This window comes from Hippopotamus amphibius, chromosome 1, assembly GCF_030028045.1.
Source record: "Hippopotamus amphibius kiboko isolate mHipAmp2 chromosome 1, mHipAmp2.hap2, whole genome shotgun sequence".
Lineage (NCBI taxonomy): Eukaryota > Metazoa > Chordata > Mammalia > Artiodactyla > Hippopotamidae > Hippopotamus > Hippopotamus amphibius.
This window is the reverse complement of record NC_080186.1, coordinates 42139412-42155363: the sequence shown is the minus strand read 5'-3', so window position 1 is coordinate 42155363 and position 15952 is coordinate 42139412. Positions and strand designations below refer to the sequence as shown.

The window sequence follows — 15952 nt, the reverse complement described above, 5'->3', positions numbered from 1 at the left end:
GTATATGTTCATAGTTTCTTTCTTCACCACCTTCAAGTTTTTGCTCAAATGTTACATTCTCCAAGTGAGAACCACCCCGATAACCAAGTTTAAAATTACATAATTCGCCAACCTCATATTCTTCACCCTCCCTTTCCTACTTTATGTTTAGTCAAGAAAACTGTTGCTTCCTAATAATTAACTATATAGGTTACTTGGTTTATTCCTACTAAAGTGTAAACTGTAGAAGGTCATGGGTTTTAGACTATCATGTTCACTGCTATATCTTTGGTATTTAGAATACTCCTGGCACAGAATTGGTAGCTCAATAAATATATGTTGAGTAAATATTTTTGCCCTGAGTTATGATGTAAAGATGTAAAATGTGTTTCTTAATGTGTATTCCTGTTCAAAACAGTTTGAAGTACATTAGCAAGTATTTACCATTAAGTTGGGAGTTTGAAAGGTATATAGGAGTTCTCTGGCAAATAAATTTGGTGAAATTTTGTGTGGTTATCAAGATAGTAGGTCAAAGGTACCCAAGAATAGTTTATCCACCCCAAACAAAGTGCTTTAACAAAAAAAATTATCTGGAGTAAGAGTTAAGTGATCTAGGTGTAACACTTACTAAAGACCTCATCCAAGTCATTTCACCTCTTAGGCTTCAGCTCCTCATCCAAAAAGTCTTTGGGTTGAGCTACTCCCTGTGATCTTTTCTGTGTCTAATGATCTCTGAAAATCTACATTGCTCATTTTTGCTGTAATGATCCTGAAGTGGTTATTAGTTGCAAGGATATGCTTCATCAATGAAGAAGTTATTGATTCTCAGCTGTGTTCTTGAATATATTTGTATCTTTTCATGAGCTAAAGAATTTGTATTTTATTTTATTATTCATATTTATGCTCATTTATGATATATATGGGAGAGACATTTATTTGGATTCAATAGTTCTATATTTATCCTATTTAGGAAACTGTCAAAAGATGGAAAGTTAAACTACAATAGTGATAATTTTCTGAGAATTATAGGAAAAGATTAATAATACACAATCAATAGTTATTTTTTTTTATTTTTTCTTTTTCAGACGGTCTTAAAATCACTACACTTGCCAAAAAACAACTGTCTTTATGTCCTTACACCAGATTTGCCACCACCTTCATCATCTAGTCATGCTGGGTAAGGTGTTTGCTTTTCCTGGGAATCTGAAATGAAAAGTTTGATTGTTAAGTTGCTTTAAGCTGTATATAAATATCAAAATCAAATCAAAATCTTGTTGAAGCTTTAACTTACCAACAACTATGAACAATATAAATTTTAAAACTATTTGGTTTGGTTAGTTTATTTGTTTGATTTTAGTGATGGAGTCTTTTTACAAAGAAAAGCTTTAGCAAAACTCCATTAAGTAAAAAAAGAGTTAAAATGGTACTTCCTTGTTTGAAGGGGAAGAACTGGAGTTGGAGGGAAGAGGTGAGTAACAAACTGCAGTTTCTCCTGTGGCTAAAGAAGCATATCTTTGAGGAAGATGCTTGGGCTCTGCAGGACAGCTTGAAAAACACTGATGTAGAATTTTTATTAAGATTTTCTCTCTATTTGCAGTAGAGGGTCTCATTCTTTTTTCAGTTTTCACAGTGAAACAGTACATTTATGGAATGATCAGATGATTTTAATATTTAATTATATATTACATTATTATTGCTTGATGAAGCAACCTGATCTAAAGTGAATGATTAAGCTAGTGATAGAGTGATAATTTTTGTGAGTACAGTATCCATCCAGAACTATGTTTAAGTTGTTCTTAGATATTCACAATTTTCTGCACATTTTCTTTTTTTATTTAATGCAATTTGGTGTCCCTAAACTTTGAATATTGTCAAATTTTTCTCCATCATCTACCGAATATCTTTGTTATTAATGTAGTAGAAGGAAAAAAAGTCCTGTTTTTCTTAACTACACTACCCACAGAACACCTCTGGCCACCAAATGGGTCCACCACCACCACGAGGCAATTCTTCAATACCAGCTAGATGTTCTACAATTTAACTAAATTCTGATACTATCTACCTGGAGATAGCATTAGATCCGACAGGTTCAGGGCTCAGTCCCACAAGACTGCACCCACATCAGGCCCAATTGCAAGTCTACGTTGTCACCTATGCTTCTGACCAACTGGCTATAAATTGGAGGTTCCCACCACTCCCTTCTGGGTTCGATAATTTGTGAGAGAATGGCTCACAGAACTCAGAAAAATGCTCTACTTACTATTACCAATTTATTATAAAACATATTTTAAAGGCTATAAATGAACAGCCAGATGGAGAGATACATAGGATGAGATCTGGAAGGGTCTGGAGCACAGGAGCGCCTGCAGTGTTTGGGGTGTGCCACCCTCATGGATGGCACATGGATGCCAGCACATGGATGCATTCTTGTTTACCAACCTGGAAGCTCTCCAAAGCTCTTCAGCTAGGATTTTTTATGGAGGCTCACTACAGAGGTATGATTGATTGACTCATTGGCTATTAGTAATCAACCCAATCTCTAGTTCCTCTCTCCTGCTCGAGGAAGGGGAGGGGGAGAGGTATGTGCTGAAAGTTCCAATCCTCTAATCCTGAGGTTGGTTCCCCTGGCAACCAGCTTCTATCTAGAGGGGTTTTCCAAAAATCATCTGTTTAACAAACCCATGTGTGGTTGAAAGGGACTCGTTACGAATAACAAAAGAGACCTCTCTTTTTTTACCTTTATCACTCTTATCACTTAAAAACTTCCAAAGATTTTAGGAGCTCTGTGTGGGAAAGAAAACCAAATGTGTATTTCTTATAGCTCATACCATCACAAGTGGATAGTAGCAAAAAGAAAATTAAATTTCACTTTACCAAAGTAGAAATCACTGAACTGAAAAAAGTTAAATCTAACTAATTGTATCTGACAGTCTATTAATGGTTTATTTGAAACTAAGAATTTAAAGATTTCTTGGGTTGCTCTTTATCTCCTATGTTCAGATCATATATTAATGGGAATTTGCATTTGCGCACTGTTACAAGCCAAATGGTACTTGTAGTCCTCGTGTTTATAGTAATGTTGATATAAATACCAGATGAGATTATAAGTATGGGTTCTGTATCTGGTCATGTAGAACATTATTTTTTAGGTTAGTTAACAGAGTGTAACCACTGTCATCCAATATGTAATCCACATAATTACAAGTAGATAAGAGACATCATTGGTTATAATCTATTGCTTTCCAGTAACATGATTAAATGGGTTTATCAAAATGTCTTCCTGAAATGTTCTTCATTGCCGCGTGGCTCATGTTAGTTTGATTGCCAATTGCTCAGTCACTAGGTAGGCAGGGGCCTACAGTGCTTCTGAAATGCAGTGTTTTTTGGAGAATGAGTACTTTATATGGCACTAAAGTAGCCTTCCCAAGTCGACTTTAAGGATTTTTAGCAAGTTATAATGATGCTTTTTCCTGTGTTGGAAGAATAAGAAAGACATAAAAATTCAAAGATAAAAGACACAAAGCACAGTGTATCTGGCTAGTGAGAGGAAGAGCATTAGAGGTTCCTGCCAATGAAAAAGTTATATTAATGAACATTTTATTAAAATCTAACTAAAAAGTCAAGGTGTATTTCTTTTAGGTTTGTTAATCTAAGATATCTTTCTATAAAACTAGAGATTATTTTTCTTTGTGTGTGTGTGATGTATATCTTAAATTCTGATTTCATGAGAGACAATTTAAAAAAAACAAAATCCATACAGAATTTTTAAAGCTAATGGTAATAATTATTTTAACTTATTTTCATTTTGTGTTTTATCAAATAAAACTAATTTTTGACATCTTAACTATATAGTGGAGTCCAAAAATAATTTAACATTGTTATATAGCACACCATATTATCAAATATGGGAGACATAAAATTGCTCTGCAGTAACTCCATAATCAAATTGGTTTGTTTTTGCAAAATTTTATTATAATTGGTGGATTCATACAAATCTTATTTGTAATTTGCAACCAAATTTATAATCTGAAAAAGAGAAAATAAAAGGTAATTCTGATTTTTAGTGTTATATTTGAGAATTGGCAAATTAGAAGAGCTTTGAAATTCGTAGGGGAAAAGAGGAAAGTTTATGTACATATTATTTCACCCCCATCCTTCTCTTCACCTCAGATTTGGGATTTTTTAAAAAGGTATGTTTTATTTAGGTGGTTGGTTAGATATTTAATTGGTTTTATTCTTTTATTTCTCTGACACGAGTCGGTGAATGTTGGAAGACGGAGGGGAACTGGTTAACAAACTGCCTGTTAATTGCAGTGCAGAACTACGACGAGGTCCTGCTGCTGGATTCCACCATTCCAGTTCCAACACAGTGGCAGACATTAGGTTCTTTCTTTACAGAGTGTCAGTCTTCTCTCAATGGACTAGACAACACTGGTGTTACAGTGTCACTTCTAAACAGAATTTATTATAACCAAATCAGGAAAGTAATATGATTATAATCTGTCTCGCCATATAAAAGATAATAAGATCTAGAGAGAAAAGTGCTGGATTACAGTCCCAGCTTGGCTAGGATCTTAGATTTTTTCATATAGAAAATAGGAAGGATTTTAGTTGCCAGAGTGGTTGTAAAAATTCAGTAATTTCACATGATATGTGAAAGCACAAATTACAAAACATAATTATTAAAATGATTTATTTATGCTAGTAATACCAATAGTAATCTTTTTCATTCAACTCTCACTTGATTTTTATTGCAACTCTACAAGAATACAGGCTGATTTTGATATCTCTGTTTTATAAATTAGGAAATTGAGGTGTTTAGAAGAGTTTAGTGGATTGTTCAAGGTCAACAGTGAATACTTCCAATACTGAAATGTCCATCTGACCCTCCATCTACTATAGTTTCCAGTTTCTTGACAGAAATATATAAAGCTTTATTCCAAAGATGCCTTCTTTTTTGGAAGCTGTTCTCTATAATGACATTTAAAAAAAAAATCTTGTAATCTGTCATTATATACTTACTGTAATTCTCAAGAATATTAATGAAATTTCAGTGTGTGAATGAACTTTTAGTTACTGTTCACTATTAATCATTTAATAAAATGACAAGCTTTCCTGGTAGCACAGTGGTTAAGAACTCGCCTGTCAGTGCAGGGTTCACGGGTTTGAGCCCTGGTCCAGGAAGATCCCACATGCCATGGAGCAACTAAGCCTGTGTGCCACAAGTATTGAGCCTGTGCTCTAGAGCCCATGAGCCACAACTAATGAGCCCATGTGCTGCAACTACTGAAGCCTGCATGCCTAGACCCCGTGCTCTGCAACAAGAGAAGCCACCACACTGGGAAGCCCATGCACCGCAATGAAGAGTAGCCCCCGCTCGCCACAACTAGAGAAAGCCCACATGCAGTAACAAAGACCCAACACAGCCAATAAATTAAAAAATAAAATAAGTTAATTTTTTTTTAAAATGTAGATGTCAAATAACATGCTCTTAAATTGTTTACTGACAGTTTTATTCTCAAGGTTTGGTGAGGTTTAAAGACAAGGTTTAAAAAAACCATGTAAAAAAATTTTTTTTTGTTAACTTGATTTTACTGCCACTAGGGGGTGCCTGGTAATTGAGTCTTATTTTGTATTTACAATTTTTTTAAAAAAAGCTAAGAGCAGCAAAATTACCATATGTGTCTACAGCTGAATTATATTTAGAATTATTTTAAAGTAAATTATGTTTTTCAGAAAACAGGATTTCAGGCTTTTTGAGAATTTAAGGGCAAACTCTTTAGTCATAATCTTTATAACAGTTGAAAAGCATTTAAAAACTTTAAAAAATAAATCAGATTTCACTAATTAATTCAAAGGTGATGCAGTACCTCTGTGGCACAACTTCAGATTATACTGTAAATCGTAGTTAAATCAGAAGGGGTGGGGACTATTAATGATACCTGTTTCATATTATTATAGGGAAGATTCAATCCATCAGAGATTTATTGCTTACCTACTAGATGAAGACAATCTCTGTCCTCTAGGAGCTTATGACCTGTTCATTAAGGTTTTAGGCTTTTTCTTAATTCATCTCTTTAAAGAAAATTTCCAACACTGTCTTTTAGTGTACTGTCTGCCACTCAGGTTGATTGATCCAGTAAGCTCCTCTTTTCTTCATCTACTCTAAAGGTTGGTGTTCCCCAGAGTTCTGTTTTCAGCAGTCCCTCTTACTCTACATTCTCCCTGACATCTCCTCTCAATCCTTCAATTTCTAAATATGTATAGATGACAAATCTCTATTTACAAACACCTGTTTCCTAGTTGCCAGTGGAGCTTTTCACTGGTGTGTGTCCTGTATGTAATTCAGTTATATGTCTAGAACTGAGACAATCCTGAAAAATCTGTACTACTACCTATATTTTTTGTCTCGAATGTACAGTGGTAATGGTACAAAACTTTGCAGTGTATTCCAGGTAGGATGATGATTACTTAAAAGTTCATCGAGTTTGGCATGTAAGTAATTGATGCGTTTATTAAGATAATTTTTGGTAGAAAGATGAGAATAAGAACCAGGTTGTAGTAGATTTTAATGGATAAGTGAGAAATGAGAGATTAGAGTTACTGTTATTTTCATAAAATTCAACTGTGAAGGGAGAGAGAAGTTGAGGGAGGAGTATGGTCAAGAGACTGAAGAATTATTAGAAGTTTGAGGAGGAAGAGATGGCAAATAGCAAAAACTTGAAAAAGTGAAACAAAAAAGGGCTGGTGGCCAAAAAGGGTATGGGAGTATCTTCACTTAAGCTGCAATGACAGAATACCATAGACTGGGTGACAAACAATAGACATCTATTTCTCACAGTTCTTGAGACTAAAAAGTCCAGTCAAGGTTCCTGCGAGATTTGGTTTCTAGTGGAAGCTCTCGTCCTAGCTTGCAGACAGCTACTTTCTCACTGTGTCCTCACAAGAGGGGATGGGGGTGGAGGGGAAGGAGGGAGGGAGAGAGGGTGGAGGAAGGGATGGAGAGGAGGCAGGGAGCAAGCAATCACTGGAGCGCTCTTATCTCTCCTCCTCTTCTTATAAAGACACCAATCCTATGGGATTAGGGTCCCACTCTTATGACTTCATTTAATCTTAATTACTTCCTAAAGACTCTTTACAAATAGAGTCATATTGGGGGTTAGGGCTTCAATATAAGAATTCTAGGGGTGAGGGATGCAGTTCAGTCCGTAGTGGGGAGCCAGGGATTAAGTGTTGAAGTTAGCTGACAGGTTTAGAAACAGTAGAAAAGGTAAGAGAATAGAAGATTGGAGCAAATGGAGAACATTTCTGGGCTCTGGATTTCAGTGCAGTTAAGTAATAGTTGATGACAAAGTATAAATTACAGATAATATTGAAGTAGAAGATACGTAATAGTTATAAGAATAAGGATGTTAAGCACAAAGGTAAAGTGTTTGGTAAGTGACAATGACACAACAATTATCATTTGTGAAGACAAACTTTTTGCCAAGCTTTTTTATTACAGATGGGTAAACTGAGTTAGGGGTAGTGGTTAGGTGATGACAGAAAGAGAGTAGCTATTGAGAGTTTGTTTAGGCTCTTGTTTGAAGAAAGCTAGAGCTACTGATTGTTAGTCTGTATTAGAAAAACATAAACCTTGGTATAAATGTTGTAACTTAAGGGGATAAACACTAGAGAAAAATAACCTGCATACTTCTAGAAGAAAACATAAACATAAACAGCTATATGTTGTATAAGAGAGAAATATCTCTCAAAGAAATGACAAGAAGAGAAAGGGTACAGGAAATGATATTTGAGCCAAATGTTAATTTTTTAAAAATGTAGTGTAGTAATATTAATATCACATAAAATTGAATTTAAGGCAAATAATATCGAGGGACAGTTACCAAGAAGATATGATAATTGTAAACTTGTATGCACAAATCAGAAAAAATTGACACAATTACAAGGAGAAATAGTTCAACCACAGTTATATACAAATCATTTTTTGGAAACTAATGAATTAAGCAATAAATCAATATATTATTTGAATAACCAAATTAAACACATATGGAATACTTATGAAAATTGACCATGTGCTAGAACACAAAGCCAGTGTCAAAGAATCACTGTCATGCCAATCCATTCTCTGGCCATTATGCAATAAAATTAGAAGTGAAGTAATAATAAAATGTCATCTCTGAGATGCTCCATATATTTGGATACTACAAATAGTTTACTTCAAAATAATTTATGGGTAAAAATGAAATCATAATAGCAACCACTAGCTATTTAGAAGTAAATGTAAATAAGTACTGTATACTAAAACTTGGAATATAGCAAAAGTTGTACTTAGAGGGAAGTTTGTAATATTAAGTCCAACAATTAGAAGACAAGAAAGATAGAACAATTGCATTGTATGTTCAACTTAAGAAAATAGAGAAAAACAGAGTAAGTCTGAAGAAAATAGAAGGAAAGAGATTTTAAAGCAGTAATTAATGATAGAAGTAATCAACAAGTAATACCAGCTTGAAAAATCAAGCCAAGAGAAAATGAGAGTAAGCACAAAAATATTAGGTATGAAAAGGGGACTTAACTACAGATTCAGAAGATATTTTTTGATTAATAAAATAATTATTAAATAAGTTAATACTAAACAAATAAGAAATTAATAAATTAAATTGTTTTAAAACAAAAATGTACATGAATAGTAATAAAATAAGCATATATCTTTATGGCAATAAAAGCTGAAATTTAGTTGAAATTGAGAATTTTGCATAAGCTTTCATGTACTAAAATGAATACAGGAAATAGATAACCTGAAAAAAGTGATAACCGTTAAAAAAATTGAATTTGTAGTCAAAAATTTCACATGCCCCTTCTTCCCCCTCCCCCACCCCAAAGGATTTCCATAAAGAAATCTTACAAAAACTCTTCCCAATGGAACTGCTACCTATCTTATAATGTTCGTGTAATATTGTTACCAAAACTGGAAGAAGATAATGTAAGAAAGAGTTATGTGTAAATTTCACTTATAACCATAGATAATAAAAATGAGTAGGTAAACTTTTCTTTGCCTTCTCTCAGCCTTACCATTTAATGACCTCTTGTTTCCCCTGTCCTTATACCTCTGCCTTCGAATGGCACCTCTCCCCATATTCAAGTGGTCTAAGATATAAATAAACCAAAAACCAAAACTTGATTATGTCTCTCCCCTGCTCAAACCCCTCCACTTGCTTTTTTGTACTTAGAATAAAATTCCTTACTAAGGTATATAAAGGACTTAAATAATCTTGTTCCTGACTTTCTAACTTCATCTTTTATCATTCTCACCTCTGGCTTGTATCTTGCCAGCCACACTGGCATCCCTGCTCTTCTTTAAACATGCTAAGTGTGCTTCAACTTCAGGACATTTGCACTATGCTATTCCTCTGCCTGGAATTGTCTTCCACCAGTTATCAACTTGGCTTACTCCTTTACTTTATTCAGACCTCTACTCAAATTTACATCCTCAGATAGGCTTTTCTTGATTCCCCTGGCAAAAAAGCCCCCCTATTATACACTCTCCCTTTATCTCACATTATCCCAACAATGCAGTATATTAGTGATGTTAGTAACATATTCATATTCATATTTGTTGTCTGTGTCCCTCATCACAACGTAAAGCTATAAGAAATCAGGGACTTTTTTTTGTTCACTGTTGTATCCTCAGCAGCTAAAAGAGTGCTGAAACATAGTAGGTACTTAGAAATATTTGTGGAATGAATACTGTGAAGTGCTACATTCCTAAGGATGTTTGCCTCCTAAGAGAGACCAAAGCTAAGAAGTAAAGTTCTAATGGTGGGATATCAAGTATTATACGGAACAGATATAAGATACTTGGGGAGCCAAAGCTCTTACAAGGGTTCCATAAATGTAATGAACTAGGCAGTCTCCACTCCTTAGCCTGAGTTTAGCCTTTTGTCCACTGTTCCTTTTGATTTTTCTCACCCAAGTATGGAGTAGTGGAAGGAGCTCTGGCTTTATATAATCAGACACTGTTTATCCTATAACTGTCCTACACTGGTTTTGTGACCTCAGGCAACATCTTTCTTCTATGAGTCTTAGTTTCCCTAGTATTATTTCATATATGGCTGTCCTCTCACCAACCTGATCCTGAGCTGTGAAGAGCAAGAGCATTCTTACTGAGCATCTCCATCAGCTCATGAAAGTGCCATCTCTGTAAAGGCCCTTAATAGATAAACATTTGTTGTAATGAATATGAAAAGTTTCATGACAAATTGAGGGATTAAATTTTTCATCCATGCATGTGTAGTCTCTCCATTGGCTGTTTTGCTAATTATCAGGCTCATCATAAAGTGTTTTTCAGATAAATGGAGAGTCCATCTCATTTATTCATGCAAGATGTCAATTATTCACTCGTTTACCAGATATAGATTGGGTACCATCTTACAGTGTGTTAGGTCCTTGTTCTGGGTGTTAGGGATACAGTGAGAAACAAGACGACATGGTATCTGCTTTCATGGAGTATACAGTATAATATGTGTAGACATGAGGGTAGGGTTGGAGGGACAGGCAACAAACTACAAATAAGATAAACAAGAAAAATTATCATATGGCAATAAGTGCTTTGCAGAAAACTGAAATAGAGTGACATGATAAGATGTAATTGGGTGACTACTGTAAGTTTTAAGGTCAAGAAAGGCCTCTCAGAAGAGATACTGTTTCCACTGAGACATGAATGATTGAGGAACCATTAAAGTGAAGGGCAGAATGAATAGTATTCTAGGCAAGGGAAATAACTAGTGCCAAAGCCCTCAGGCCAAGTATAAATATAGTTGGAGAAGGTTTAGTATTTTTGGATTTGGTATTAATAATTATCACCTTGCTAGAAAAGGACTGAATGGGTGTCTTGGTAATAAAAGACAGTATTTTCAGCTTGCTTTGATCTTATTCTAAGTGCTAAAAATGTCCGGCTCTATTTTAATTGTATAGATTGTCTTCATTTTAATGGCAGGGTGACAGAAAATAAGGTATCCCTTATGTATAGTTGTCCCTTTTGTAAGTAGTAATTGTCTTGCTGTTGAACTTTGACCTTTTTATACTGGGAAGTTGGTTCCCATTAATATTTTGATGAGTTCTGTGAGGGTGTTGTTGAGCTCTGGTCATGCAGTCTAGCATATGGTCCTCTTGTGTGGCCTTTGAATTGTGAAGTTGCTTTTAACTCTGGCTTTGAATTAGTTGCTATTTGTGCAAGCATGAGTAAATTCAGGGTGCTAATTGGGACTCCTGTGATAGTTAAGTAAACCACTGGTGTTAAAATATGTGGCTTTTTTTTTTTTCGTCCTTGGAAAACCATTGGTGGGAAAGCAGGTGACAGTAGCCTTGAATTAGGCGAGAATAGGGTATTATATTTTCCAGTGGATACTGTGGAAGGAAATTGAGGAGTAGTGAGTCAAGATATCTGAGTCCTAGCCCCATTTGAGTTCTAGCCCTAGCTCTCCCACAGAATCACTGTTTGACTTTGGGCAGGTCACTCCTCTGCTCTGGGATTCAGATGCTACCAGAAAATAAAGAGGCTCCATGATTGGAAAAAGAAACTGTTTTAGTAGCCAGACAAGCACCAAATGGATCATGTGGCTTAGACTTGAGTCCTAAGTGAGGTCTTTTACCTTTCACTCCAGATCTAAATCTTAGGACCCATGTGCTCAAGTGCCATAAAAAGTTATGACTGGGTCTTCAGAGCCTTAAGAACTGATGCAATAGGCCTGCCTCACCAACCTAGTCACAGCAGGAAACATAGCTTAGAAAGCTCATGGCAAACCTTGTCCAGAAGTATCTACCACAGAGGATAAAAAGTGGAAGGGAATTTAGTGCATTAGGGCTTAGGAAATGGAAGAGGAAGCTGCTGGCCTCCTCCCTGCCTTCTGTGAAACCTAACCTAGTACAAGGTGACCTTGTGAATAATTGTAATAGTCTCTTCTTTTCTCTGGAAGAAGCAAGTTTAGAATGGGGGGAAAAAGCTAAAAGTGTTCTTATTAAAACTCTTTCCTTTGTGAGGAGAAACAGCATGGGCAGAAATAGTATTTGCCCTGTAAGCAGAGGCAGAAGCTTGAAGAAAAACAAATGAAACATTGTTCTCATGATCCTTGAGGTCTCTTCTAACCTACTTTGAGTATGCACTTCACTACATCCATTAAACATGGTATAATAAGGGAAAACCTGAAGTATTCCTTTTCTATCTCTGCTTCTTATAACTAGCTGTGGTAATAGGTATCCAGCTGTGCTCTTAGACTTGGTCTTAGCTAAGAGGTGACACCCTCTGGGTGATATGTGTATTGATACTTATACAAACAGTTTACTTTTTTGTTTTCTTTTTCCCATCTCTCCCACCCTGTACTGAGGCTATTAAAGATACTCGTTCACCCCACCCCCCATTATCCCAACTAAGAAAGATAACTGAGAAGTATCATGGAATCTGCTATTTCAGCTTTTGGTGTTCTCCCTTAACGCAAGAGTCACATCTGTGAGAGCTCTGACTTAGAAGAAAGCTCTAGGATATCATTTTTGGAAGGATTTAAAGGAAGCATCTAATCTAGTCTCATTTTATGACTGGGGGCCTGAGGTACAAAAAGGGGAAACTTTACACATGCAAGTAAATGTTCTGAATAGATTGGTTAATTTTTTTCTTCCAAAATGCTTTACAAAACAACTTTTTTTTTGTTTTCACAAAGGATATTCATCTGTGAAAATGTTTTATCGGTGTTGTAAGCAGTACAGTACTTTAACAATTTGATATATCATTCTTAAAGTAACTCGTCGTTTCTTAAGAATAAATTAATATAGGGACTCCCCTCGTGGTACAGTGGTTAAGAATCCACCTGCCAATGCAGGGGACACAGGTTCAATCCCTGGTCAGGGAAGATCCCACATGCCGCAGAGCAACTAAGCCCATGCGCCACAACTACTGAGCTGCGGGCCCTAACTACTGAAGCCTGCATGCCTAGAGCCCGTGCTCTGCAACAAGGGAAGCCACCGCAGTGAGAAGCCTGCACACTGCAACAAAGAGTAGCCCCCACTTGCCACAACTGGAGAAAGCCTGTGCACAGCAATGAAGACCCAACACAGCCAAGAAAAGAAAAAATTTTTAAGTACATTATTGTGATTACTGTTCAACTTTAATTTTTGTGAGCATTATTATTAGATTTTGTAAAAGTGAAATTTAGGAAGTATTGGATTGGTAAATGTTTTTTAATGAGAGGCTATTGAAGAGTGGCTTATTTTAAGAAGAGGACATTTCCCTAAAGTTATGCATTCTGGATGAAAGAAACCTGTCTCCAGTTAAAGCATTGATGGAGATCACAACACATCTAATTGGATTGGTGTACCAAACCCATTTATATAGTTTACTGCCTATTGGTAGGTCAGTCACTACTGAGATTAGCTTGTTAACATCACACTTTGAAGAAGAACTGCAGGTATCCTCTATGTCCAGGTTGATTTAATGGACAGTCCGGAAACTTGGTCATTAATTCATGAAACAAAGTCAGTGTATCTGTAAATTTTTTTCTTTCTTCATGGTTTGTCTAGATGGATAGAATTGTGTTTTGACAGTTTTGCTATGAACTATTTGATGGATCACAATATATCACTCTCACCACTAATTACCACATTTTGACTAATCTTATATACTTTGGTTAGTACATTTTGCTAAAACCAATATATCTCTATATTGATAAACAGTAATTATAGACATAAGGACACCTGAACTTTGAAATCTTCATGAAAAATGTTATGAAGAATTATATGAAACCAAATGTTTGTTTATGTAGACATATTTAATTGCTAGCAAAGAAAGCAATTAAAAGTAGCTGCAGAGTAAGAGGCCAACCTTTGTTAAATGTGGTTTTAAGATTGTTACAGAACTTGTGGTGATGATAACATGGTGTCTTGGAGGATGTTAACAACTGTAGCAGAGTGTTAATTAAGAATGATGTAATCTGCCGCTCAGAATTATTAGTATCATATATTAGTTTAGCTGGACAGGAGCAAAACCTAATTTCAGTTATGATGAGGGCTCAAGTTATATTTGTAGTGGAAAGATTAACATTTTATTTTTGTGCTGTTCCTGAGACAATTTAAAAATCCTGAATGAAATACAGTCAAATGTAAACATCAAGTCCCTAGCTCATTTACATATGTGCCAGATTTTCAAACTGATTGCTGTTTGAACCTAATCTGTCATTGCTGGCTGCATTAGCTACAACAAACATTACATTTACATATTGATTTCTTATTTTGTTTTAGTGTAAATAATCCATAATTATAGTAAATTTGGTCTTTTGTTGACAAGAGCTCATATGACTCTGTAAGTTTAGAATGGAAATTTAAATTGCCATGTGTCATGCTTTTTAATTTAAAAGCTTGATATATCTGAAAGGATAAAAAGATCATTGTAGATAATAAAATATTCCCAAAGAGACAAAGGAGGGAAAATTTTGTAGGGCTTTTTAGAAAGATATAAATTGTAAATTATTAATGAAAAATTCAATAGCACATTCTAAAATTATTATTTATATTTTTACAAGAAAAAGTCACAGTAATTTGAAAAAATTACTTTTTTTGGCTTCACTATCAGGTCATATTTAAAAATAAAATTATTGGAGATGAACCTTCTAAATTTGTTATTTTACATTAGTATTTGTTTAAAATACCCAGTGCAAGAAAGGAAGTAGCATACACTCACAGCAGGAATGAAACTGGAGATTTTCTATCTCTGTATTGATGTTAATATTTTACTCATCTTAACTACATATGCAACACTGATTTGGGAAATTTAATTTCACAGACAACAACCCATATATGTCAGTGATCATATAGTATTATTAAGTAACAGTGGCAAAAAATCCATGTTTAACATTTACATTGATAAAAAGTGTGTTCTGTTTTTGAGGTTAAAAATATGAGATCCATTTAATTGCAAAAACAGTAGTTATCCAGTTCAAGTACTTTTTTATGGCTTATAATATTTTTATGGAGATATAGTTTACATACAGTAAATGCACAGTTCTTAAGTATCCCCCAGTTATATGAGTTTTGACAAACGCTTATTGTTTTCTACAGTGGGTTTTAATGAGTGGAATTTTAATTTGGGTGGTCATATACCATTTAACAAACAGATGGCCATCTAGTAGAAGCCTGTGCAGAATTGATGGTATCTGTTTACTTCAGTGTGCAGAATTGATGGTATCTGTTTACTTGAGTGCTGTGAATACAGAACCCCTAAAAGCCCTTAGTCAGTCAACTCAGTTTGCTATAACAAAATGCCATGGACTGGGTGGCTTAAACAAAAGACATTTATTTCTCACAGTTCTTGAGGCTAGAAAGTCCAAAATCAAGATGCTGACAGATATGGTTCCCGGTGAGAGCCCTCTTCCTGGTTGCAGATGGCTGCCTTCTCACAAAGTCCTCATTTGACAGAGGGAGAGCACAAGCTCTGTTCTTTTTTCTTCTTATAAGAACCATAATCCCAAATGCCCTACCTCCAAATACCATCACGTTGGGGGTTAGGCTTTCAGCATGTGAATTTGAGGGGACGCAAACATTCAGTCATAACAGCCCTGAAACCCAAATCTGAATGTGTTTTTTTTCCTAGTCTAGTTGTTTAATCTTGATGGATTTATACTTTATAACAATGAGTGCTTCCCCTAGAACTGTTACTGTTTTAATAGGAAAGCTGTGGTTTAGCCTGTCCACCTCTTCTGCCCACTGAAGGTTTAAGAGGGAATTCTTGATTCAAGGTATTGCTGGAGAAGAAATCCTTAAACTTACTGTTATTATCCTTGATGCAAGACACCCTGCCTTCTGCTGTTCCACCCATGGGCCTGCTGCTATTTGTCAGGAGGAAGCCATTCCTCTTCCTAATCAGGAATTAATGACAGGTATATAAGTACATGATGATCAAATGATCATTTCACTGTCATAATGCAATCTT

At 35.3% G+C, this 15952-nt stretch overlaps 1 protein-coding gene across 12 annotated transcripts in view; it reads left to right on the top strand.

Annotated features, from left to right (window-relative positions):
* FAF1 (Fas associated factor 1) overlaps positions 1-15952 on the top strand; it is a 463179-nt gene that overhangs the window by 196064 nt on the left and 251163 nt on the right. For all 12 annotated transcript variants that reach the window (XR_009049289.1, XM_057710484.1, XM_057710451.1 and 9 more), the window contains one exon: positions 1065-1156. Coding sequence is in view for 11 of the 12 variants with exons in the window: in XM_057710484.1 (XP_057566467.1) it covers positions 1065-1156 (92 nt within the window). In the remaining variant the exon portion in view is untranslated. The remainder of the gene's footprint in view (positions 1-1064; positions 1157-15952) is intronic.